The sequence below is a fragment of the Muscardinus avellanarius genome, assembly GCF_963383645.1.
Source record: "Muscardinus avellanarius genome assembly, chromosome: 5".
Classification (NCBI taxonomy): domain Eukaryota; kingdom Metazoa; phylum Chordata; class Mammalia; order Rodentia; family Gliridae; genus Muscardinus; species Muscardinus avellanarius.
Window position 1 is genome coordinate 71,978,025 of NC_137790.1, and position 27,759 is coordinate 72,005,783.

At 41.3% G+C, this 27,759-nt stretch overlaps 1 protein-coding gene across 1 annotated transcript; it reads left to right on the forward strand.

Moving 5' to 3' along the window:
• Positions 1-64: 64 nt before the first annotated feature.
• On the forward strand, positions 65-27,682 carry FAM162A (family with sequence similarity 162 member A; the record flags this gene model as incomplete). Its single annotated transcript, XM_080695593.1, has 5 exons — positions 65-98; positions 18,299-18,421; positions 21,772-21,880; positions 26,788-26,896; positions 27,593-27,682. 5 exons carry the CDS (start codon positions 65-67, stop codon positions 27,680-27,682), a joined length of 465 nt encoding a protein of 154 aa, XP_080551719.1.
• Positions 27,683-27,759: the final 77 nt, after the last annotated feature.

Genomic DNA, 27,759 nt, shown 5'->3' on the forward strand with positions numbered 1-27,759 from the left:
GACTTTGAGCGCCGCGGCGCCTCGGAGGTGGCGCGCGGTACAGTGCGGTCGTGAGCCGGCGGTCATGGGGAGCCTCCGCGGCCTGCGCCTGGCGGCGGGTGAGACACAGAATGGGCCCGGGCGCCGGAGCCTGCCGGCTGCTGGGCGTGGGGGAGTCCTGCGGGCTAGGCTCGGGAGGTGCTGGGTTCCACGACTTACCCCGCCGGGGGCTTGGAATCCTACCTTCCCAGTGTCAGCCATGGGAGAGAGCAGGGCTGGGCGGGAGCCGGGCCGGCCTGCTGCCCTCGCGCTGGCCTCCACCCACCCAGCTCGCACCATCTCCAGGGGCCTCTGCACCCTCCCTCCCCTCCTCCTCTTCCCCAGCCAGCCTTTTCTGAACCCGGTCCTTCATGTACTTGCCACTTCTAGAACTTCATTGCTTTTTCCTCCCTAACCTTCCCGGTCCTTCCGCTACTCTGTTTGAATCTTTCCTATCCTCCCCTCCTAAGTTTGTCTGATTAAGCAAGGGGTTTTAAAGTCTCACAGAATAACAGTGATTGTATTCTTAAAATGGAGGAAGAGTGCATTACTTTTAAACATGCCTACAACTAAGTGCTTTGAATTTCTTGGACTAAGTGTTATGTAAACGCAGGATCTGCCGTTTATTTTCTCAGTAGACATTTGCATGATGGGTATTTTAGAGTCAGATAGTGAGAGCTTAATTCTCCTTCGTGGGGAAACCAGCAGAATTGACATTGTAGAGACTGAAAAATCAAGGAGCTGGCATCTTGACTCTTGTGGTGCCAGATCAGTTTACTCTTTTGGTCATTTTTAGAGCTTTGGTGTGATGTTCCATGGTACCAAATTACTAAAAAGTCGTTCAGTTTTTAAAGGAAGAATAATCCCAAACGTACCTTATTGAAATAATGTAAATAGTCGGGCATGGTGGTGCTCCCCTGTAATAACAGAACTTGGGAGGCAGAGAAGTGAGGATTGCAGTTCGTGGACAGCCTCAGCTACTTAGAGAGGCCTTCTGCAACTTAGTAAGACCTTGTTTCAAAATAAAGAATAAAAAGTAGGGCTGGAGGTGTAGCTCAGAGGTAGAATGTCCCTGGGTTCCATCCCAAGTACAGAAAGAAAGATATACATTGTAAATGTATTTTTTAACCTTCGGGCTATACTCCCAGACCTATTTTTTTTTAATATTTTATTTGGAAACAGGGTCTCACTAAGTTGCTGAGAGCCCCACTAAGTAGCTGAGGCTGGATCCCAACCTTGTGATCCTCCTGTCTCAGCCTCCCTAGCAGAGGGAGTACAAGTGTGCACCACCACGCAGGGCTCTACATTGTAAATGTAAACGAAGTGATTCAAAAAGAAAAGATAAGGAACATGGCCCGTTAGAGGCCCTGGCTTCACCCTAGCACTGCCAAAAAAATAAAAAGTGAATGTTGAACAGTTTCACAATTTGGTATGTAGCCCAAAATAAATAAAAGTTATGTTTTATATGGCTTATCTTGTGTTCCAGGGAGAAATGAAATGGAAAGCATGTCTCACCTGGAGAGTTTTACTTTCTTTAAAAGCATTGATTTCATTCGATTTTGTCACTTTTGAACAAATTCATCTAAAATCTTTTGTGTACAGCTTTTCAGCAGGGCAAGTAAAAGAATCATTGCTCTGTTAAAAAAAATAAAAAAAGTTAAGCCGGGCATGACAGCCTCAGCTACTTAGTGAGGCCCTCCGCAACTCAGTAAAACCCGGTTTCAAAATAAAGAATAAAAAAATAGGACAGGGGGTGTAGCTCGGAGGTAAAATGCCTCTGGGTTCCATCCCCAGACCCGCAAAAAAAAAAAAAAAAAAAGTTAAAACTGAAAGTGACTTTGACTACTTGGAATTAAGACTGACTATTGTAAGTAGTTATTCTTCTTAATTGAGACTATATTGTGCATCATGGAAATTTTAAAGTCTCTGCAGCCTTCTGAACTTCACTGTTGGGCATTTACCCAAGACAAAAAGTCTTTTTTTTTTTTTTTTTTTGCCTCTCTGGGGATGGAACCCAAGGGCATTCCACCTCCGAGCTACACCCCTTGCGCTATTTTTTATTCTTTATTTTGAAACAGGGTCTCACTAATTTACAGAGGACCTCACTGAGTAGCTGAGGCTGTCCAGGAACCATGATCCTCTGGTCTCAGCTTCCTGAATGCTGGGATTACAAGCATGTGCCACCATGCCCGGCTAAGAACAATTTATTTTACTTCAGGGGGAAAAAAAAAAACTTTAATAGCACACTAAGGGTGTTATCTCAGTGACTCTTTCTAAATGACCTGTGACTGATGTTTTCTGAGCAACTTCAAGTGACCTATTTTATTTTTGTGTGCTTTATAGCTAAACACTTTATTTGATTTCTCATAGCAGCCCTCTCTGGTAAGTCTTAGCATCTTCTCTCCTTTTAACAAGAAGAAACATGGCTCAGAGTTGAATGAGTTGTCCATGATCACTTGGCCAGAATATATGAGCACCTGGGGGAAGGCAGTGTTCTCTACTTCTAGAATTTGTGTTTTTTGATGTCAGAGAAGCTGCTCATTTAGGCTCTGTATGTGTAAGTATTTGCCAAGGCCAGTTGAGCCTTGTTAATGTGAAATGGAAGAATCATGAAATGCAAATTTCTTTGTAAAGTGGAAGTACACATTAACATGCAAATGGCTTTTTGGGTTTTGTGGGGTTTTTTGCTGGTCTAAGGATGTTACCCCGGGGCATTTGACCTACAAGCCACACCCCCTGCCCTATTTTTTATTCTTTATTTTGACACAGGGTCTCACTAAGTTGCAGAGAGCCTCACTAAGTAGCTGAGGCTGTCCACAAACCATGATTCTCCTGCCTCAGGCTCCCAAATGCTGGGATTACAAGCATACACCACCATGCCCCACTTACAAATGGCTTTTGAAGGAAAAAAAAGGCATTTAATAAGCAATCTTAAACCAGGTTTGGTGGTGCACACTTGTAATTTCAGTATTTGAGAAGCTAAGACAAGAACAGAGGTTCACAGCTAGCCTCAGCAACTCAACAAGGTCCTTTGCAACTTAGACACTGTTTCAAAATAAAACATAAAATAGGGATGGGAGTGTAGTTCAGAGGTAGAAAGCCCCTGGGTTCAGTTCCCACTACCACAAAAAATAATTAATTTGTTAATTAATAAAAATAAAAAACAGTCATAACCAAAGGAATGGTAGATTAAATAGAAACATAATCTAGGCATATTTTACTTCCCCCAAATATCTTTTGGAATAAAGTACTCTTACCTATGGCTATACCACTCTAAATAAACCTGATCTTGTCTGGAATAAGGTCCTGTAGGTAAGTGAAATTTTGAATAACCAAGACTTAATTCTTTAAACAGTGTATCTTTTCATTTTTCCCGTCAGGAAACTTTGCTATAGTCTTTTAGCAAACAATATAGGTTTGTATGAGCTTGAGTTTGTTTGTTGTTTTGTAGATGTTATAAATGAGGATTATTAACTTAAAGTATTTAGATACCTCCACAGAGAAGTCCTGTGACCCTCTGAAATTATACTTTTTTTTTTTTTTTTTTTTTGCGGGTCTGGGGATGGAACCCAGGTGTATTTGACCTCTGAGCTGCACCCCCTGCCCTATTTTTTATTCTTTATTTTGAAATAGGGTCTCACTAAGTAGCTGAGGCTGTCCGCGAACCGCGATCCTCTGGTCTCAGCCTCTCAAATGCTGGGATTACAAGCGCGCCCCACCACGCCCGGCTTAAATTTTTATGATTATATAGCAGAGGTTTTTTTTTTTTTTTTTTTTTTTTTGGTTCTGGGGATGGAACTCAGGGACATTCTACCTCCAAGCTATACCCCCCAGCCCTATTTTTTCTTTTTTCTTTTGAAATAAGGTCTCCCTGAGTTCCAAAGGGCCTTAGTAAGTAGCTGAGGCTGTCCATGAACTGCAGTCTTCTTGTTTCAGCCTCCCAAATGCTCCGATTACAAATGTGTGCCACCACGTCCAGCTTATATACCAGTTTTTTAGAGAGAGTATGCAAAGCTCTTATATATTACTCAGAGCAGTTTATGTTCTAAGTTAAAAAGCACTGATAAAGCCAGCAATAATAGAAATGACAAAAAGGAATGCATATAGTGAGGGTCTTAAAGAAATTATTAGATCAAGATTGGAGACACTGGGTAATTTAAAACAGACCTTAATTGGTAATTTATTTATTTTATTATTTTTTAAATCTTTTTGTGGTGCAAGGGATTGAACCCAGGGGCATTCTACCTCTGAGCTACATCCTCAGCCTAATTTTTTTTATTCTTTAGTTTTTATTTTTTAAATTTTTTATTGGTGCATTGTATTCGTACATCATAGTGAGGTAAATACCTTGTGTGGACGTAAATGCACACATCACCCATTTAGCCCCTACCCAATTCCCACCCCATTCCCTCACCATCCCTCCTTCCCTTGCTTGGCTTAGTGGTTGACTTTGATATGTTTTTTTTGTTTTTTGTTTTTTGTTTTTTGGTGGTACTGGGGGTGGAACCCAGAGGCTTTCTACTTCCGGGCTATACTCCCAGACCCATTTTATATTTTATTTGGAAACAGGGTCTCACTAAGTTGCTGAGAGCCTCACTAAGTAGCTGAGGCTAGCTTCGAAACTGCACGATCCTCCTGTCTCAGCCTCCCAAGCGTAGGGATTACAAACGTGCGCCACCATGCCCGGCTGACTTCAATATGTTTAAGTACATTGAATGCTTTAGAGAATTTCCTTTTTCCTCCCTCCCATCCCCTCATTTAGGTTGTCTTGTTTGCTCCTCTATAGGATTTCCTTTTTCATCTAGTGTTCCTCCTATGACCCATTTCTCTTTAGCTTTCACATATTAGGGAAAGCATCCGATTTCTTATTTTTTTTGGTGACTGACTAATCTCGATTAGCATAATGTCCTCCAGTTCCATCCATTTCCCTGAAAATGATGTAATTGTGGGGTTTTTTTATGGCTGAGTAAAATTCCATTGTGTACATATCCCACAGTCTTGTAATCCATTCATCTGTTGATGGACATCTTGGCTGGTTCCATAGTTTGCCTATGGTGAATTGTGCAGCTATGAACATAGATACACATGCATTAGTTTGATAGTTTGGTTTCCTTTCTTTTGGGTAGATACCCAACAGTGGTATTGCTGGATCAAATGGTAGATTTATTCCCATTCTTCTGAGGATTCTCCATACTGTTTTCCAAAGTGGTTGCACTAATTTGCAATCCCACCAACAATGTCTTAGAGTTCTCACTTCTCCACATCCTCGCTAGCATTTGTTGTTGTTTGTGTTTTGAATGATTGCCATTCTAGTTGGAGTTAGGTGAAATCTCAGGGTACTTTGGATTTGCATCTCTCTGATTGCCAATGTTGAACATTTTTTCATGCATTGATTGGCCATTCGAATTTCTTTGATTAAGTGTCTGTTTAGTTCGCTTGCCCATTTTTTGATTGGATTATTTGGTTTTTTAGTGTTGAGTTTCTTGAGTTCTCTGTATATTCTAGATACAGAGATATTCTAGATATTAGTTCTCTATGAGAGGGGTAGGTGGCAAAAATCTTCTCCCATTCTGTTGGCTCTCGGTTGAGGTTCCTGACAGTTTCCTTTGCTGAACAGAAGCTCTTCAGTTTCATGCAATACCACGTCTTGATTCGCCTTTTGATTTGTTGTGCCTTTGGGGTCTTGTTAAGAAAGTGTTTATCTGTGCCTATGTGTTACAGTGTTGAACCTATGCCCTCTTCAAGGAACTTCAAGGTCTCTGGTTTGATTTCCAAGTCTTTGATCCATCTTGAATGGACTTTTGTACAGGGTGAGAAAGTGGGATTAATTTCCAGTTTTCTGCATATGGTTAACCAGTTTTGCCAACACCATTTGTTGAACAGGCTATCTTTTTTCCAGTGTATGTTTTTGGCCCCTTTATCAAAAATCAATTGGCTGAAAGTGTGTGGACTTGTTTTTGGGTCTTCTATTCTGCTCTGCTTATGTTAGTTCTGCTATATATCTGTTTTTGTGCCAGTACAAACAGTAATTACAGTAATTGGTAATTTAAAATAGAACCTAAAGACAAGTATTTGAGTATAGAAGAGAGGACTGCAGAAGTGTTGTGCCATTTTCAACAAGAAGAAAGTTGGGAAAATAATCAGGAATACCATTAAAGACTTATGTTAGAGCCGGGCGTGGTGGCGCATGCTTGTAATCCCAGTGTTTGGGAGGCTGAGACAGGAGGATCACACAAGTTCGAAGCCAGCCTCAGCTACTTAGTGAGGCTCTTTGCAACTTAGTGAGACCCTGTTTCCAAATAAAATATAAAATAGGTCTGGGAGTGTAGCCTGGAGGTAGAAAGTCCCTGGTTTCCACCCCCAGTGCCACAAAAAAATAAAAATAAAATAAAATAAAAAGACTTATGTTAGTGCAGAGCAGATGCATTATTTTGTTGTAGGTAGCATTGAGTTATAGATGATGATGGGTTTTCTTGGTCGTAGACCAGAAGATATAAGAGGTAAAAATAGGGAGCTGTGTGGAGCTAATTCTTAAACAAAATGGAGGAAGCTGGGCATGGTGGCACACTTGTAATCCCAGCATTTGGAAGCCTGAGACTGGAGGATTGCAGTTTGCTGCCAGCCTCCGCTACTTAGTGAGGCCCTTTACAACTCAGTGAGACCCTGTATCAAAATAAAGAATAAACCTGGCGTGGTGGCACATGCTTGTAATCCCCAGTACTGGGGAGGCGGAGACAGGAGGATTGCACAGGTTCGTAGCCAGCCTTGCTGGCTTAAGAGACCCTGTTTCTAAATTAAAAAAAAAAAAAAAAAAAGGTGTCTGGGAGTGTAGCCAGAGGTAGAAGGGTTTCCAGGAACTCCAGTACCACCCTAAATAAATAAATAAATAAATAAATAAACCAAGATCAGGATCACCAGTGTTAGAGCATTATTAGTGAGGTGGTTGGGGAAGTGGCATAATGAGATAAATGTGACTGATGAAGTTAAGGCAGTAAATACGCACCACTTATTCTGTCATTTGAGCTATGAAAGAAAGATTAGTGTTTTATTTATAGGACATGGTCGAAACAAGTGGATGTTTTGTCCAAGGTAGTGGAACTCTCAGTGTTACATCATGAGACAGGAATTCTTGTGTCAACTGGTGGAAGTATGAATTGATTTAGCCTTTCTGGAAAGTAGTTTATTATATTATATATTGTATATATATTATATATATTATATATATATATATATTTTTTTTTTTTCTGGTACTGGGGATGGAACCCAGGGGCACTCTACTTCCAAGCCACACCCCCAGCCCTACTTTTTATTCTTTATTTTATTTATTTATTTTTTTGGTGGTACTGGGGTTCCTGGAAGCCCTTCTACCTCCGGGCTACACTCCCAGACCTCTTTTTACATTTTATATTTGGAAACAGGGTCTCCTAAGCCAGCGCGCGCGGCTGGCTTCGAACCTGCGCGATCCTCCTGTCTCTGCCTCCCAAGCGCGGGGATTACAAGCGTGCGCCACCACGCCCGGCTTTATTCTTTATTTTAAAACAGGGTCTCACTGAGTTGCATACGGCCTCACTAAGTAGCTGAGGCTGTTTGCGAACCATGATCCTCCTATCTCAGCCTCCTAAATGCTGGGATTACAAGCGCGCATCACTTTTCCTGGCTATGTTATATATTTTAAGAACCTTAAAAGGATTCCTATTCTTTAATCCTTCACTGCCAAGATTTTAAGAAAATAGATAATAAGAAGTATCATCAAAGATTTATATAGAAGATTTAGGCATGGTGGTGGGCTGCAGCCCCGGCTACTCAGGAGGGTAAGGCCAGAGAATCACTTGAATCCAGGAGTTCAAGACCAGCCTGGGCAACAGCAAAACCTATCTCAAAAAAAAAAGACTTATGTAGAAAACTCGTCATTAAAAAATTGTATATAATAGTGAAAATTGGGCAACAAATGCAAACTGTAGGGCATGATTAATTTCAGGTTATATGTGTGTGTTGGATATCACATGGCTACCAGAAGCTTTTTAAAAATGAATATCTGTGAATAGCTTTTGTGTGTGTGTGTGTGTGTGTGTGTGTGTGTGTGTGGTACTGGGGATGGAACCCAGGGGCATTCTACCTCTGAGCTACACCCCTTGCCCTATTTTTTTTTCTTTATTTTGAAACAGGGTCTCACTGAGTTGCAAAGGGCCTCACTAAGTAGCTGAGGCTGTCTGCGAACCGCAATCCTCCTGTCTCAGCCTCCTGAATGCTGGGATTACAAGCTTGCCCCACCGCACCCAGCTGTGAATAGCATTTGTGACTTAAACAAGATACAATATTATCTGATTGTGTCAAGTGTACATTATGTACATAAATAGGACAAAGTCTGGGGAAAATACACCCAGTGGTATGATTATGAATATATTCACTTTCCTTTGTACTTTTTTTTAGCTCCCAAATTTCTGAAATGAGCAAGTCTTTTTATAAATTAAAGTCTTTCTGTTTGTTTTGCTCTCAAGATGGGATGATGACCTTTGGCAGGAAAAGGGCAGTGGAAAATAGGAAATCAGAGGTTGTGATAGTTTGGTACAGTGTTTCAAGAGAGGGATCACAGATGGAAGGGCATGCTTGCTCAGAATGAAGGAAGACAGTGTTCATCCCGGTGAGGAAGGATGAGAAAAGAGATGGAAGTTGGGAGTCTGTTTCTGTCTCAAAGCTGGGGTCAGCAGCAAAGGCCTGGAAAGTTTCACATAGCCACTGGAGGGAATGGGCTGGAAAGTGATAGGAAAAAATAAACAGATCACCAAGGAGTAGATCCAGGACTACCAGATACACAGTAGAATTGCAAGACTTTTTAAGTTTCCTTCAACTTGAAAACTATCTAAGTCCCAAAAGTATATTTATAAATCTGTGTTTTTTAAGCTTTGAAAAAATTTTCCCATAGAAACATGACAAATGGTGATTAGAGGTCCAGCCAGCCCATAAAAACGCAGTCTATCTTGCTCGTGACTCCTCTTGCTATTTTTCACATCTCCATTACAGTTATCCCATTTCCTTTATATTATCTTCTTAAACTACAAAGCTGTGACACCATAAATGGAGGCTTCCATAGCCACACGGTCTCACTCCTCCCTTTACCCCATTCTGCCCTCACCCCAGGCCTGGCCTACATTGCCTACGTAAGCTTTATCTTCCTACAACCTCACTGTCTTTGACATTTTTCTGCACAAAACTACTTGGCCTGTTTGGCAAAGCCTTTTTTGGGAATGTGACAGATGAAAGGACTTTTACTGTGGTAGACCATAGATGGCCACAATGCCCAGAGCCAGAGTGAGTTGGGTCAGTATCAGCACTTAGATTTGTGTCCTAGAACATCAGCACAGAGCCATGGAAGGAAGGCTTGTGAGTTGGTAGCCTGGCAGGCAGAGCAAGACAAGCAGCCATTTCTTTCCAAAGAGCCCTGATTCCAATTTATAGAAAACAGTATTTAGAAACCAAGTTCTGGGCACTGGGTGTGCCCATTGCTACTGAGATGTTACTGATCCCAAGCCCTCTCAATGGATGGAGCTAGGAGATACATGTATGTATTTTTCGAGTATCTGGTTGGCATTTTAAAATTTGTGTATGTTAAAGTTTTTTGTAATGTGCAGTTTTAGGAGTTAACAAATGCTATGATTTCTAAAAATAAACACTGGCAAATTTCATAGCTAGCAACAGATAACTTGCAACACACCTGACAACTTATCTATATGCTAGGTTAAGAAAAACTAAATCAGCAGGGTGTAATCAGAGTACTTGGGAGGCTGAGACAGGAGGATCACAGGTTTGAGGACAGCCTGAGCAAAGAGAGACTCATCAACATAGCAAGACCCTGTTTCACAATAAAGAAAGAGAAGGAAGGAAGGAAGGAAAAGGGAAAGGAAAGGAAGAAGAAAGAAAGAGAAAGAAAGAGAGAGAAAGTTAGATCCAGTCATCTTCTGAAGGCCCCTGTCTCCTCCAGTATTTCCTGAACCTTTATCATCACTGATTCCTGAAGATTTGCTATGTCCCATGTTGTGTTATTGGTGGTTATCTCCAGGTGGATCTTAAAATAATCTGAGAATAGGCCGGTCATGGTAGCACACACTTGTACTCCCAGCACTTGGGAGGCTGAGACAGGAGGATCACAAGTTTGCAGCCAGCCTCAGCTACTTAGTGAGGCCCTCTGCAACTTAGTGAGACCCTGTTTCAAAATAAAGAATAAAAAATAGGGCTGGGGGTATAGATTGGAGGTAGAATACCCCTGGGTTCAATCCTTAGTACCGCAAAAAAAAAAAAAAAAAAAAAAAAAATCTGAGAATAAAAGCATCTCCATCCCTACCTATGACTCATGCTGAGATTGGAAAAAATTTTATGGAAAGAAGGGGATTAGTAGGGGTTAAGCCATTACTTGAACCAGCCTCATCCCAGCTGACCCTGCACAGACACTAGCTGTCAGTAATACTTATAAAGCACTGGTTGTCAAAATGTGAGTCTCCACACAAACAGAGTCAGCATCACCTGGGACATTGTTGGTAATCTCCTCAGGCCATACCTGCTCCATGGAAATCTCTGGCAAAGTGGTCCAGTAACATGAATCAGAAGTCCTCTGGGTGATTTTGAGAAGCTCCCTCTTAGGATTAGCCAGCCATTTGCCAGCCATAACTGTAACCTTCGAGGCAGCTTCATCCAGACTTCCTGCTCAGGCCCTGGGGACACAGAACTCTTCAGCCAGGGAGCTGCAGCAGGGGATTAAAGGGCTGTTTTCCTTTGGGTTTGTATGTTTTTATTTGATCCACTAGAGGATGGAAAATTTCTGTCTTGAATGTCGGGGGCAATATGTTCTATTTCTTTGAGGTAGAAAAAAAGGTCTTAATGATACTCTTGTTTATACTTTCATTTTGTTATAATTATAAAATATAAACTAATATTACATCAAGTGGTTTTTTTTTTTTTTGCGATACTGGAGATGAAACTCAGGGACATTCTACCTCTGAACTACGCCCGCAGCCCTATTTTTTATTCTTTATTTTGACACAGGGTCTCACTGAGTTACAAATGACCTCATTAAAGTAGCTGAGGATGTTCACGAACCGTGATCCTCCAGTCTTAGCCTCCTGAATGCTGGAATTACAGGCATGTACCACCACACCCGGCTTTATAACAGAAATTTTTAAAATAATTCCTATATTTGTCTGTTATTTGTAATGTATATAATTAGATCATATTCGCATATGGTTTTTGTTACTGTCTTTTGGTACTGGAGATTGAACCCAGGGGCATTCTACCTCTCTACTACACCCATAGCCTATTTTATTTTTTATTTTAAAATAGGATCTCACTAAGTTGCAGAGAGCCTCACTAAGTTGCTGAGGCTGGCCTTGAACCTATGATCTTCCTGTCTCAGCCTCCCATATACCACCATGCCCACATTATATTTGCATATGTTTTATTTATTTATTTATTTATTTATTTATTTATTTATTTATTTTTGTGTTACTGGGATGGAACCCAGGGGCTTTCTACCTCCAGGCTACACTCCCAGATTTATTTTATATTTTATTTGGAAACAGGGTCTCACTAAGTTGCTGAGAGCCTCACTAAGTAGCTGAGGCTGGCTTCGAACTTGCACGATCCTTCTGTCTCAGCCTCTCAAGTACTAGATTACAAGTGTGCGCCACCATGCCTGGCATATTTGTGTATGTTTTAACCAGCATTTATACTTTAGGGAGGTAAAAGTTATTGACATTCAGTATACAGTTTCAGTGAGAGAAAGTTGGAAGAAGCTAAATGTGATGTCACACGACTGTAATCCCAGTAATTTGGGAGGCTGAGACAGGACAACTTCAAATTTGAAGCCAGCCTCAGCAACTTGCTGAGACCCTTTTCAAAATAAAAAATGAAAAGGGCTGGAGATGTAGCTCAGAGGTAGAATGTCCTTTGGTTCAATTCCTAGTACCAAAATGAAAAAAAGAAAAGAGAAACTTGGGAGATATTTTCTGACGTAAGTAAACCTCATGTCTTCCAGTCGTTTTACCCCGGGTCTTGTCTCAGGTACTTCTCTGACCTCAGAGTGTACTCTTTCTATTTGCTCCCTTCCAGTCTCCCTGGCCTCCTCTCTATGACCTCACTTTAGGGCTTTTGCACTTGCTCTGCTATTAGGACTATTCTTCCACCAGATATTGCATAGCTAGGTACCTCATTTTAAAAGTGACATTCTCAGGCCAGACGTGGTGGCGCACACTTGTAATCCCCGCGCTTGGGAGGCTGAGACAGTAGGTTTGCACAGGTTCAAAGCTAGCCTCAGCTACTTAGTGAGACCCTGTTTCCAAATAAAGGATAAAAAATAGGTCTGGGAGTATAGCCAGGAGGTAGAAAAGCCCCTGGGTTGTACCCCCAATACCACCTCCAAAAAAAAAAAAAAAAAAGTGAATTCTCAAAGAGGGTTTCTCTGGCTACCCTATCTAAAATATTGTGTGTGTTTGTATGTGGTATTAGGGATTGAACCCAGGGGTGTTTTAACTCTGAGCTGCATCCCTAACCCTATTATGTTTTAATTTTAAAATAGGATCTTACTAAGTTGTTGAGACTGGACTCAAACCTGTGATCTTCTGTTTCGGCCTCCCAAGTACTAGTATTACACATGTGCACCACTATACCTGGTTTAGCTAAAATTTTACACACAAATATCCCCATTCTATACCCCCAAACATTTGATGTTCTCCCATTTTTTTTCCACCCTGGAATATTTAATATCTGACCTATATGCAACTTTCTCCCCCATAGAATATAAGTCCTACTGGTACAGTTTTTTAAATCTTTTTTGTGTGTTACCTAAAACAATGTCTGACACATGGTAGGTGCTCAGTTATTATTTGTTGAATGAATAAATGATCATCTTTAGTATGCATTTATGTGAGTAATAGTACACTCATATGGCTGTTCTTGATGTGATACAATAGGAAACGGTACTACCATGACAAAATCTTGCTCAAAACTTTATTTATTTGTGATACTGGATGTAGTGGGTGGTGTTGAGATTGGTTGGTTGATATACAAGTAGTCTCTCACATGAATGACAACGGAGTCAACGTGGCAGCTGGGGAGGCCAGGGAGGAGAGAGATTATCTCCACTCCTACTGTCCTTTCACCAGCATTTCCTTCTACCAGATTGCTTTTATTGAGGGTTATAACTAAAACATTATAATAAATTACCAATCACAGGAAATAGCAAAGCAATCATGGGGTGAGTCAGAAAGTAACACCAAGGTAGTCACAGTGGAATCGGGAAGGAAAGGGTAAACAAGGAAACCGTCAGGGTCTTTGCTTATTGGCCCCATTTTGGTCCTTAGAAACTTGTTGGCATGCACATAATTCCCATTTGTGTGGGGAGTTTGTGTCTCTCCAAGCCTCACAGAGGTTACCTCAAAGTGGAGCTATACCCCAGCCCCATTTTACTTTTTATTTTGAAATAAGGTTTCACTAACTTACAGCATGCTGGCCTCAAACTTGCGATCCTGAATCTTACAGAGTTTAAAAAATCAGTTTTCATCGGGTGTGGTGGCGCACACTTGTAATCCCCGCGCTTGGGAGGTGGAAACAGGAGGATCGCACAGGTTCGAAGCCAGCCATGCTGGCTTAAGAGACCCTGTTTCCAAACAAAAAAGTATAAAAATAGATCTGGGAGTGTAGTCTGGAGGTAGAAGGGTTCCAGGAACCCCAGTTCCACCAAAAATAAAAAGATTTTAAATATCAGTTTTCAGCCAGGTGTGGTGGTGCACGCTTGTAATCCCAGCATTTGGGAAGCTGAGACGAGGATCGTGGTTTGCAGACAGCCTCAGCTACTTAGTGAGTGAGGCCTTCTGCAACATAGGGGCTGGGAGTGTAGCGTGGAGGTAGAATGCCTGGGGTTTCCATCCCCAGTATCGCAAAAAATAAAATAATCCAGTAGAGGTTCGTGTGGTTAGGCTTAGATGAAACAACATTTATTGACCAGGTATTGATAATTATTGAAACAGGGACCTATAATACTCTCTGTAGGCTTTGAATTTAAAATTTGAAAATAAACTAGATATGCTTTACATATAAATATGTGAAACTAAGTTTATAAATATGTAAAACTATGCATACATATAAATATACTTGGTGATTTCTTTTATCGCTTTTAGGAGGTTGCTTTTGTGTGTGGGGGGGGGGAGGGTACTGGGGACTGAACCCAGGATCTTTCTACTTCTTTGATATATCCCAACCTATTTTATTTTTTCCTTTGAAACAGGATCTCGCTAATTTGTTGAGGCTGGCCTCAAATCTGTGATCTTCCTGTTTCATCCTCCCAAGTATTGGCATTACAAGCTTGTACCACCGTGCCCGGATTGGGAGGCTGCTAATCTTTTATGGGCAGAGCCTGGATGCAGAATGTTGCCACCAGAGCCATTATTATAACAAGACATGTAAGAGGTACTTATTACAAGGGTGGTGGTGCACCCTTATAATCCCAGCATTTGGGAGGCTGAGAAAGGAGTATCTGGATTTGTGGCCAGCCTCAGCAACTTACTGAGGTCCTATGAAACTCACTGAGACCCTGTTTCTTTTTTTTATTTTTATTTATTTATTTATTTTTGCGGGTTTGGGGATGGAACCCAGAGGCATTTGACCTCTGAGCTACACTCCGTGCCCAATTTTTTACTCTTTATTTGAAACAAGGTCTCACTGAGTTGCAGAGGGCCTCACTAAGTAGCTGAGGCTGTCGGTGAACCACGATCCTTTGGTCTCAGCCTCCCAAATGCTGGGATTATAAGCGTGCGCCACCACACCCAGCTAGTTTTTTCTTTTCTTTTTTCTTTCTTTCTTTCTTTCTTTCTTTCTTTCTTTCTTTTCTTTACTTTTTTTTTTCTTTTTTTTCTTTTTTTTTTTTTTTTTTGGTCCTAGGGCTTTTCTACCTCTGGGCTATACTCCCAGACCTATTTTATATTTTATTTGGAAACAGGGTCTCACTAAGTTGCTGAGAGTCTCACTAAGTAGCTGAGGCTGGCTTCGAACCCGTGCAATCCTCCTGTCTCAGCCTCCCAAGCGCAGGGATCACAAGCATGCACCACCACACCTGGCCCTGTTTCAAAATAAAGAATAAAAAATATATATAGGGCTTAGGATGTAGCTAGGAGGTAGAATGCCCTTGGGTTCAATCCCTAGCAACACACACACACACACACACACACACACACACACACATATCTGTGTGTGGGGAGGCACTGGAGATTTAACCCAAGGGCATTCTACCAGCCAGCTATATCCCCAGCCCTATTTTATTTTTATTTTGAAATAGTATCTCATTAGTTTGCACTCCCACCAACAGTATAAAAGAGTTCCTTTTTCTCTACATCCTCACCAGCATTTGTTGATATTTGACTTCTTTATGCTTGCCACTCTGATTTTGGGTTAGATGGAATCTCATTGTAGTTTTGATTTGCATCTCCCTGATGGCTAATGATATTGAACATCTTTTCATGTATCTATTGGCCATTTGTACTCTTCTTTTGTTAAGTGTCTATTCAGTTCAGTTGCCCATTTCTCGACTGGGTTATTAGTTTTGCTAGTGTAGAATCTTTTGAGCTCTTTGTATATTCTGGATATTAGCCCTCTATCAGAGTGGCGGCTGGTAAAGATCTTCTCCCATTCTGTAGGCTTCCTCTTTAGGTTCTTGATAGTTTCCTTTCATGAGCAGAAACTTTTTAGTTTGATGCCATCCCACTTGTTAATTCTTGTTTTAATTTCCTGCACTTTGGAGGTCTTGTTGAGAAAGTTACTGCCTTTGCCTATATGTTAGAGTATTGAGCCTATGCCCTCCTCTAATAGCTTCACAGTCTTTTGTCTAATTTCCAAGTCTATGATCCATCTCGAGTTGATTGTTGTGCATGGTGAAAGGGGTTGAAATCAGAGAACTACAGTAACATATGCATACCATGTTCATAGCAGCACAATTTGTAATAGCCAAAATATGGAACCAACCTAGGTTTCCATCAACAGATGAATGGATTGCAAAATTATGGGAAATACACACAATGGAATTCTACTCAGCTATAAAGAAGAACAAAATCATGCCATTCACAAGAAGATGGAAAGACCTGGAGAACATTATGTTAAGTGAGATCAGCCAAGCACAGAAAGAGAAGGGCCATATGTTTTCTCTAACATGCCCAAACCAGGGAGTATTAGGGATACCAGAAGGACTCCAGATAATGGAGGAGAAACCTTAGCAAAAATAGAAAGGAAGGGTAGGAGAGGAAGAAGGCTGTGGTTGATTAATGGAGGAGCTATATTTGAGTGTGAATGTAGCATGGACACTCATTGTTGGGGGGGGGGATAAGGGAAAGACGGGGGGAGGGCACCAAGTACTGTGTGAATGTATGTCATTGTCAATATGATCACATGATGTGAATCTATAGTGTAACAATTAAAAAAAAAAAAAGAAATAGTATCTCACTAAGTTACAGAGGACCTGGCTAGGTTGCTCAGGCTGGCTGTGAATCCTCTTGTCTTAGCCTCCCAACTACTAGGATTACAGGCATGTGCCACTGCATCTGGCTACTTATATAAAATTTACAGCTGATAAAATATTTATGTTGTAATTCCTAATTTTCTTTTTTAAATTTTTTTATTGGTGCATTGTAGTAATACATCTTAATGTAATACAAGCTGGTGGAGACATACATGCACACAACACTCAATTAGCCCTTACCCAGTTCCCACCCCACTCCTTCGCCCTCCCTCCTTCTCATGTTTGGCATGGTGATTGACAAGGATGTTTGTTAAAGTACATCATGTGCATTAGAGAGTGTCCCTCTCCCCCCTCCCATCCCCTCAGTTAGATTGCCTTATTTGCTCTTCTATAGAATTTCCTTCTTCAGCTTCAGCTTCCACATATTAGGGAGAGCATTCAATTTTTTATTTTTTGTGATTGACTAATCTCACTTAGCATAATGTCCTCCAGTTCCATCCATTTCCCTGTAAATGATGTAATTGTGTTTTTCTTTATGGCTGAGTAAAATTCCATTGTGTACATATTCCGTAGTTTTGTAATCCATTCATCTGTTGATGGATATCTTGGCTGGTTCCATAGTTTGGCAATGGTGAATTGTGTAATTCCTAATTTTCTAATCAGCAGAGCATTTATATTTTAAGATAATGCCACACATAGCACCTGAAATATAGTTAATATTATGTACATATACATATTATATATATTAATTATGTAACATATTATGTATACATATTTATATCTACATATACTTATATATCTTAAATATAGTCAGTCTGTCTGTCTTTCTTTCTTTCTTTCTTTCTTTCTTTCTTTCTTTCTTTCTTTCTTTCTTTAGTGGTACCAGGAATGGAACCCAGGGGACTTCTACCTCTAAGCTACACCCCCAGCCCTATTTTTTATTCTTTATTTTGAAATAGAGTTGCAAAGGGCCTCACAAAGTAGCTGAGGCTGGCCGCGAACCACTATCCTCCTGTCTCAGCCTCTCAAATGCTGGGATTACAAGCATGCGCCGCCACACCCAGCTCAAATCTTTTTAATGCTTTTATTCTACATAAGTTACGATCATAGGCTAATGTTTAAAAAGCAAATAAATTGGACAGATGCAGGACAAAAATCTGTTCACCCAACTATAAAAGGTGATGTTTTTTAAAAAATTGTAGTAAATGCAGTGCATACAGTAGCCTTAAATGAAAATTGACTTGGCCGGGCGTGGTGGTGCACGCTTGTAATCCCCGCGCTTGGGAAGCAGAGACAGGAGGATCACACTGGTTCGGAGCCAGCCTTGCTGGCTTAAGAGACCCTGTTTCAAAAAAAAAAAAAACATATATATATATATATATATATATATATAATAGGTCTGGGAGCATAGCCCGGAGGTAGAAGGGCTTCTGGGAACCCCAGAACCACCAAAAAAAGAAAAAAAAAAAAGAAAAAGAAAAAGCATTGACTTGCACTGTTTCAAAAACAAAGAAAAACCCACACATCTTACTACACTCCACATTAAAATGCATCATGTTTAGTTTGTTTTTAACAGCATAGATTTCCAAGAATCAAAATAAAATAAAGCAGGTGTTTTAAAGATATAAGAGCCATTATCAAAAATAAATTACACTTTTTTCAAGATACAGAAATGTTAAATATGGCATACTTCTAAACATGGTAATTCTTATATAATTTACAGGCATTTCTCATCTTGAGCAAATATCAAATTATTTCTCTTTGAAAAAAATTTTCTCTCTTTTCTAGGAAATTGTTTTAGGTTGTATAAAAGTGATGCTGCCTCATCTCTAAGGTTTACCAGAAACTCTGATTTGAAGAGAATAAATGGATTTTGCACCAAACCACAAGAAAGTCCCAAACCTCCATCCCGTAAGTTTTTAATTGGTTTTGTAGTTATGTACTAGGTACTTCGCAAAGAGTAGGAGGACTTGGAATAATAATAATAATAATAATAATAATAATAATAATAATAACAACAACAACAACAACAACAACAACAACAACAACTAAGAGACTGACAGTTGTAGATATTCCAACATGATGGCCAGTCTTGTAGCTCAAGCTTCCCGTGATGTATGTATACTAGCAGTGCTTACGTGCACAGTGATTTCTGCATTTTCTTCATTTGTCATTTTCATCTCTTCTTACTTTAAGGGATCGACTCGAGCTTTTTGTAGGAGTATAGGTGCACCAAAGTAAGTAGTGACTTAGAAATAATCTTTGTGTGTGTGTGTGTGGTACTGGGGATGAAACTCAGGGGCATTCTACCTCAGAGTTGTATCTCCAGCTCTGTTTTTTATTCTTTATTTTGAAGCTGGGTCTCATTGAGTTGCAAGGGGCCTCAGTAAGTAGCTGAGGCTGGCCGCAAACCACGATCCCCCTTGCCTCAGCCTCCCAAATGCTGGGATTACAAGCATGTGCTACCACGCCTGGCTAGAAATTATCTTTTAAGGAACCTCATAGATGAAGCCAAATCAAGAAATTATGATGTGGCTTGGGCATTGACTTCACCCATATCCAGTGCACATCCCTAACCCAAGCCCTGTCACTCTGATAAGAAGAAAGTGTATTATATATTTTCTTCTTATCACAGTGAAGAACTGAGGGATCCTGGCTAATATTTGCCTGTTGCTTCTTCATGGAAGTACACTTGAGCTACACAGGCCTTCCTGAATGGAAAGGAACCTTCCCTAAAAAATATTTAGCAAGAGCTTAAAATGTTTATATCCTTTGACCTGGCATTTTACTTACAGCATCTATCCCGAGGAATAATCATTATGTGTGGAAAAAGCTTGGAATATAAAGATGTGCATGTACACACACACACACACACACACACACACACACACACACACACACACCATTAGAAATAAATTCAAAATGTCAAATAGTTTAGGAATGACCAATTCATTATATATATTAGATATACTTGATGATATTCTACAGCTGCTTATAACATAAATACCATGTGTTTGTATGAAAAATGTTGTATTAATGAACAAAGCAGGATACAAAATGTTATATAGTGTGTAAGCACAAGTATGATATACATGTATACATATATACATCTATACATACATATGTGCTCATGCTCAGAGATAAAACAGCATAAATGGTTTTAATTTTTTTTCTTTTTTCACATCTATTCTTCCTAAATTTTCATTAATGGGTACATAGTGCTTAAAATCTTCTAAAACTATAAAAAGCCGGGCATGGTGGTGCACACTTTAATCCCAGCATTCAGGAGGCTAAGACAGGAGGATCATGGTTCGCAGACAGCCTCAGCTATTTAGTGAAGTCCTCTGCTACTCATTGAGACCCTGTTTCAAAATAAAGACTAAAAAATAGGGCAGGGTGTGTAGCTCAGAGGTCGAATGCCCCTGGGTTCCATCCTCAGACCTGCAAAAATAAATAAATAAATAAAAATAAAACTATAAAGAAACTGTGCCAAGAGCTGGAAAGATTAAGAGATAAGATTATAGCAGCTCTAGTAATGTACATTTAAGCCTCTTTTCTTGCCTTTGGTTCTTAATGTATTTTTTTCCTGGTGACTTCAGTTCTTTTTGCTGTCATCTTCTGATTAGGTGAAAGAAACAGTGTATCAAATGTGTACTGATAGGCATGAGTTTGACATGTAGGCATCAGTTAAGGAGAGAGAGTATGTCTCTGCAAGAGAGACTAGGCAGTGGATGGAAGTTGGGCTGAGATTGTAAAGTCTCATTAAACCCCAGCATTCTGAGATTCCCCCTGGCCTTTTCTGCTCCTTATATTCAATGACTGTTTCTTCCACAGGCTCTTTCCCTTAGTCTGTAGTTTGGTACTTTCTCCATTTCTGCCCCTTTGGCGTCTCCACGTCCCTCTGCTGCCTGTTTCTCCTGTCTCCTTTGGTGGGCATGATGCCCAAGGTTCAGCTTCTGCTCTTTTTTCTGACTTTGCTGGCTTGTTGTTTGCACAGATGTTTTTATTTACTCCTGACTTATTAATGAAACCTATCCAAATGGCATAAATTCTGTTCAGATTCAACAAATCTAAACTAGTATTCATGGGGTTGGGAGTATTATAGCTGAGAGCTAGAGCTCTTGCCTATATGCTAGAGCCCTGGGTTCAGTCTCCAGCACTGCAAACAGACGTTAAGATCAGAACAAAGAGCATCTGTGCCTTTCCCTTTCTTGTTCTTTCCAGTCTTTGGCTAGTAGTACTATTATCCTAGTCCTCTAAACTGGAGGTTCTTTGGAGTACTTCTTTATCCTAATCAGTCTCCAAATAATTTGTCATCCTTAGACCTACTTCTTTTTCTCTTTTCCCATGTTCAGAACATCTAACCTTAGCCTTGCATTATAGTTCCTGTTTGGACTTTTTGCCTACTCTACCCTAACCCCTTCTCTCCTCCATCCATTTGGCATATTAAAACATTTACTTCTTCCTTTCAAAATACAGTTCTCCAGCTAGAGATGGTAGTGCTCTCTGTTCAGGAGGCTGAAGCAGGAGGATCCCTTGAGCTCAGGAGTTCAGGATCAGCCCGAGCAACTTAGTGAAACCCTGTTTCAAACAAAACAAGAAATGTAGTTCCCAAACTAGGACTAAATTCTTTAGCTTAGTGTTCAAGACATTTTGTAATCTGATTTTACAAACTTCTTACTCTTTTGTGTGTGTGTGTGTATGTGTGTGTGTGTGTGTGTGTGTGTGTGGTACTGGGGATGGAACCCAGGGGCATTTGACCTCCGAGGTACACTCCCTGCCCTACTTTTTATTCTTTATTTTGAAACAGGGTCTCACTAAGTTGCAGAGGGCCTCAGTAAGTAGCTGAGGCTGTTTGCGAACCGCGATCCTCTGGTCTCTGCCTCCAGAATCCTGGGATTACAAGCGAGCGCCACGACACTCGACACTCGGCAACAAACTTCTAACTTTACTGAAGCCAGCCAAGTCCCTCCCTGTTCCCTTTGTAATTCTTACTTTGATGTCTTTGTTCCTGGTGTTTGTTCTCATTTCAGCGGCTAGGGTTTATATGGGGAGAAAAGTGCTTTTATTTCACCTCAGGGAATTTTGGAATCTTATTTGAAAAACAAGGCATCCTAAGAAATTCCATTCAAATAAATCTCTAATTAGCTTGAAGTTTTTCAGTGTTTCTGTTTAGTGAGTAGCTAAAAAGCCCAAATAACATTTATTCTATAAATATGCGAGCTATAGTTTCAAGATTTCTTGTTTGGTTTTTCTCACAGAGACATACAGCCACAGAGTGCCGTTACACAAACCCACGGACTGGGAGAGGAAGATCCTGGTATGGTCAGGTCGCTTCAAAACGGAAAATGAAATCCCAGAGACTATCTCGTAAGTGCTGAATTTAGCACTGTAACCAGCTTTTATTTCTCACTGATCTGTTTTCAGGGGAAAGTAGTACCTCTGAGTTCTGATTGTTTAAAAACTTTCAACTAAATTTGGAAACTTTTTTTTTCAGTACTAGTGATGGAACCCAGGGGCATTTTACCTTCGAGCTACACTCCCAGCCTATTTTTTATTCTTTATTTTGAAACAGGGTCTCACTGAGTTGCAAAGGGCCTAAGTAGCTGAGGCTGTCCTCAAACTGTGATCCTCCTGTCTCAGCCGCCCGAATGCTGGGATTACAAGTGTGCGCCACCACGACCAACTGGATGCTCACTTTTTCAGTTTGTTTTTAATCTAGGTATGCCAGGTATCAATGACAATTACAAACTCCACTCAAGATCACAGTTATGCATAAGAGTTTCTGTATAATACATTTTTTCTGGGAGAAGGAAAGGGTGCCTCATGTCACCAACTTCCTTAAACCTAGCTTTGGTTTTCAGTTTGTAGACCTCAGGTTTCTCAGACTCAGCAGTCTTGACATTTTGGGCTGGAATATTCTTCTATGGGGCCTGGCTTGTGTATTAGTAGATGTTTAGGAGCATCCCTAGCCTTTACCCTCTAGATGCCAGCAGCACTCCCTCAGTGCTGACAGCAGTGTCTCCAGGCACAGAGGGCAGAATTGCCCATTCGGCAGCAGTATTCCAGCCTCATGCTAACATCCCTGACTGCTTGGCATCTGGACCAGGACGGCATCATCCACTCAGACAGAGACTTCAGACCAAGCTCCTGGAAGTTCTTCTGGCTTTTGGATTTCTGGTTTCTATGACTGGAAAAGATCTGGGTTTGTTCAGGACATCTTTCTAGAAAGATAGGGAGTAGCCAGGTATGGTGGTGCATTACGGGCGGATCACAGGTTTGAGGCCAGCAGCTTAGCAAGGCTCTCTGCAGCTTAGTATGGCCTTACTTACTTACATATATATATATATATATATTTTTTTTTTTTTTTTTTTTTTTGGTGGGTCTGGGGATGGAACTCAGCGGCATTTGTCCTCTGAGCTACATCCCCTGCCCTATTTTTTTATTCTTTATTTTGAAACAGGTTCTCACCAAGTTGCGGAGGGCCTCACTAAGTAGCTGAGGCTGTCTGCGAACCGTGATCCTCCTGTCTCAGCCTCCAGAATGCTGGGATTACAGGTTGTGCCACCACACCCAGCTTGAGACCTTATTTAAAAAAAAAAAATACACCTGAGGGTCTAGCTCAGAGGTAGAATGCCCTTGGGTTCAATCCCTAGTAGCGTGTGTGCGCACGCGCGCGTGCACGCACACACACACACACACACACACACACACACACACACACAGAATAAAAGATAGGGAGTATTTGCTTTCTTTTACAAAAAACTTTTTTTTTTGGTGGTACTGGAGGATGGAACCCTTCTACCTCTGGGCTACACTCCGAGACCTATTTTCATTTTATTTGTAAACAGGGTCTCTTACGCCAGCGAGGCTGGCTTCAAACCTGCACGATCCTCCTGTCTCAAGCACAGGGATTACAAGCATACACCACCATGCCCGGCTACAAAACCCTTTTTTTTTTTTTTTTTTTTTTTTTTTTTTTTTTTTTTGCGGGTCTGGGGATGGAACCCAGGGGCATTTGACCTCCAAGCTACACCCCATGCCCTATTTTTTATTCTTTATTTTGAAACTGGGTCTCACTTGAGTTGCAGAGGGCCTCACTAAGTAGCTGAGGCTGTCCGCGAACCGCGATCCTTCAGTCTCAACCTCCCTGCTGGGATTACAAGCTGCGCCACCACGCCTAGCTTATACAAAACCCTTTTTAATTTTGTTTTTCTAAAGTGGGGTCTTGCTGTGTTGCCAAGACTAAATTCCTGGGCTCAGGCAATCTTGCTGCTTCAGCCTACTGAGTAGTTGGGACTACAGGTGTGCACCGGTACTGCACCGAGCTTCTGTTTACAGCAGCTTTAATAGAGCCCCTCTGTTCTGCCGTTCAAATTAGTAGCACATTAGTCTCACTAGCCTTGGTCACACAGGAAGAGCCCTGGTCTTTCTTAGCTCAAGTGACAGTGAACCCCCTTGGGAAGGAAGAGAATACTGGAAAAAATAATGACATCAAGTTCTTGCCTGTGTCCCCATTTCTTCCTAATAGTCTCAGTAGAAAATAAGCTGCTATATCCCCAGGGCTGAACTGACTTTGCTCTAGAGCACTTTCCCTGGCCTGCCTTATAGTTGATTCGAAGATCCCTTCAGTCCTGAAATACTGTTCCAGGGTCACCTTGGAAGGCTCTTCTCTGGGCCTAGGATCAACCATTTATCCTTATGCTGGTGGTTTGCAGGCATTGCTGACCTGTTACTACTGCTCCTGTACATGGACAACATCATGGCCTTATGCAAATACATTTTACTTTTTATTTATTTATTATTTTTTACAGCCTTTTTTTTTTTTTTTTTTTTTTTTTGGTGGTGGTGGTGCTGGGGTTCCTGGAAGCCCTTCTACCTCCGGGCTACACACCCAGACCTATTTTATACTTTGTATTTGGAAACAGGGTCTCTTAAGCCAGCGCGGCTGGCTTCGAACCTGCGCGATCCTCTTGTCTCGTCCTCCCAAGTGCGGGGATTACAAACGTGCACCACTACGCCCGGCTACATTTTACTTTTTAAATGTACCTTTATGTGAAAAGCATACCGTTTTTTATGAGGATCATAGCACTTCAGCTGGAAATATCAGTTTATATAAAATACTCAAAATGGTGGGGTGTGGTGGCACATGCATGTAATCCCAGCATTCAGGAGGTGGAGACTGGAGGATCGCAGTTGATGGAAAGCCTCAGCTACCTAGCAAGGCACTTTGCAGCTCAGTGAGACCCTGTTTCAAAAATAAAAAGGACTAAAAAATAGAGCTGGGGGTGTTGCTCGGTGGTACGGTGCCCCTGGGTTCCATCCCTAGTACCACACACAAAATAAACAAACAAAAACCTCAAAATGGGCAGTTTGTGTTTGGTGCAATCTCAGATGCTTTTAACCAAGCAGTTCACTGTCTTTATATGTTACCTCTGGTTTCTAACACCCTTCAGGCCCAGCTTTAGTGCCTGGAGAACTCCATCCATATCGCTGCCTCCCATGTGAGCCCTTACATCACATGATATATGTTTTTAGGGTCCTCGTTCCACCTGCAGTGTCCCAAACCCTATGTCTCCTTCCAAGCATTTTTCCTAGCTTTTCTTTCTTTCTTTTCCTTCCTTCCTTCCTTCCTTCCTTCCTTCCTTCCTTCCTTCCTTCCTTTCTTTTCTTTTTTTTTGTGTGTGGTACTGGGGGTTGGAACCCAAGGGCTTTCTATCTTTGGGCTATACCCCCAGCCCTATTTTATATTTTATTCAGAAACAGGGTCTCACTAAGCCTCACACAGTAGCTGAGGTTGGCTTCAAACCCGTGTGATCCTCCTGTCTCAGCCTCCCAAGTGCTGGGATTTCAAGCTTGTGCCCAGCTCCTTCCAAGCATTTTTTAAGAACCATTTCCCCTCTTGATTTTCAAAGTAATATATCTGGGGTGGATATAGAAATACTCTATCCCATCATCTAGAGATAATCACTTCCTAATCACACCTCTCCTGGGGAGGCCAGAAGTTCTTTATCCTGGGCCCCCATCACCACTCCCCCGCCCTGCCTTGAGGTTCTGTCAACGCCCAGGTAGTAGAATCAATGCCTATCCTACCTTCAGAGTCACCAGGGAAAGTGGCCTTCTCTTTACTCTTCCATGTTAGATCTCAACTTTCACCCACGATAGTGATCTGACCCCCAGCTTTCTACTGGGGAAGTTGGGTCTGTATTCAGGGGACAGGTTAGAAGAGCTGTTCTCCAAGCTCAAGTTCCCTCTCTCTCAATGTTGGCAAAACATTACAAAAGATAAACATTAAGGGCCTATCATGTAAAAGATCTTTCTACTGGTGCAGATATTCTCAACTCTATTCCTTGTTCAAGGAAGACCAAAAAGTTATATAGAGCATATTGAATGGTTTAGCTCTCTCTTATCCTGGTGTTTTTCCTCAGTTGTGCTTTATATTGAAACTTGAGAAGCTCATAGACTGTCTGTTATCCGGGTGTTCTTCAGTCGTTACAGCACATCCCCTCTTAACTCCAGGGAGAAGTAACTACTAGTTTCACTGTTAGCATCTGCTGCTAGAAGTCTGAGAGCCAAAACTGGAGCCCATAGCAAGAGTACAGTAATATGTCTTACTGGCTTTTTTGTTGTTTGTTGGTTTTTTATATGTTCCTGGCTTTACTTTCTTTCACCTTTTATTCTTACTTCTTTAATACTTTAAATGTGTGTTATCTTGCTGTTATATATAAATGAGTTATGAAAAGGCCCTTCTTTCCCTCAGTACTATAGAGACTCCCAGCTCCTTCTTCCTCTTCTTCCTTCCTCCTTTCTTTTTCTTTTTTTTTTTTTTTTTTTTTTTTTTTTTTTGTGGTGCTGCGGATGGAACCCAGGGGCGTTCTACCTCCGAGCTATACCCCTAGCCTGATTTTTTATTCTTTATTTTGAAACAGGATTTCACTAAGTTGCAAAGGGCCTCACTAAGTAGCTGAGGCTGGCTTTGAACCTGTGCGATCCTCCTGTTTCAGCCTCCGAAGCTCAGGGATTACAAGTATGCGCCACCACGCCCAGCTTTATTCTTTATTTTAAAACAGGATCTCACTAAGTTGCGAAGGGCCTCACTAAGTAGCTGAGGCTGGCCACAAACCTGGATCCTCCTGTCTTTGATTTATCTTCCTCCTTTTTAAAATATTTATAGATACTGCTACATTTCTGAGTTATGGTATACAGAGATTGCTATTTTGCTGAAAGTTCAAAAAGAGAGAAATTGACATTCTCTCATGCTTCCTTTGTATTGTGAGGTTTGAGATGCTTGATGCTGCAAAGAACAAGATGCGTGTGAAGGTCAGCTATGTGATGATGGCCCTGACAGTGGTGGGCTGCATCGTGATGGTTATCGAGGGCAAAAAGGTAAGCGTGGGACTCTGCACTCCTCACAAGAACGTGGAGGAGAGCAGGGATTGACCCATCGTCTGAGGAGAAGCGACATTCCATATAAGAAATGGTAGGAAGGCAGGCAGTGGCCACACCTGTAATCCCAGTACCTGAGAGGCTGACACAAGGATTGCAGGTTTGAGGCCAGCACGGGGTAACTTAGTGAGGGGTGGGAAAAGAGAAAGGGGAAAGACAAGGGAATAAAATATAAGGAAAAAGAGGCTAAAGATTTATAGAGCCGGGCGTGGTGGTGCACACTTGTAATCCCAGCATTCGGGAGGCCGAGACGGCGATTGTGGTTCACAGACAGCTTCAGCTACTTAGTGAGGCCCTCTGCAACTCAGTGAGACCCTGTTTCAAAATAAAAGAATAAAAAATAGGGCTGGGGGTGAAGCTCGGAGGTCGAATGTCCCTGGGTTCCATCCTCAGACCCACAAAAAAATAAGAGAAAGGAGCCCTAAAGGAAGAGAAGAGAGAGACATATACTTCTCCCTTGTGTTTGGATGTGCCACTGTACTCTGGAGTATCAAAGGATATGGAAGGCACCACTGTGCTGTGTCCAGGCAGCGGCCACATGCCTATTCTGCCCTAGTTAAACTGTTGTCCTCAGTAAGGTAGCAACATCCTCCCCAAACCTGGTGTAATCATCTGTTCAAATTTGCTTCACTTAAGGCTGCCAAAAGACATGAGTCTTTAACAAGCTTGAACTTAGAAAAGAAAGCTCGTCTGAGAGAAGAAGCTATGAAAGCCAAAACGGAGTAGCAGAAATATCCATGCCGGCTGGTGTTTGAAAATCCGGGAATAATATTGCAGCAAGTTGCGATCCTGCATTAAAAGAA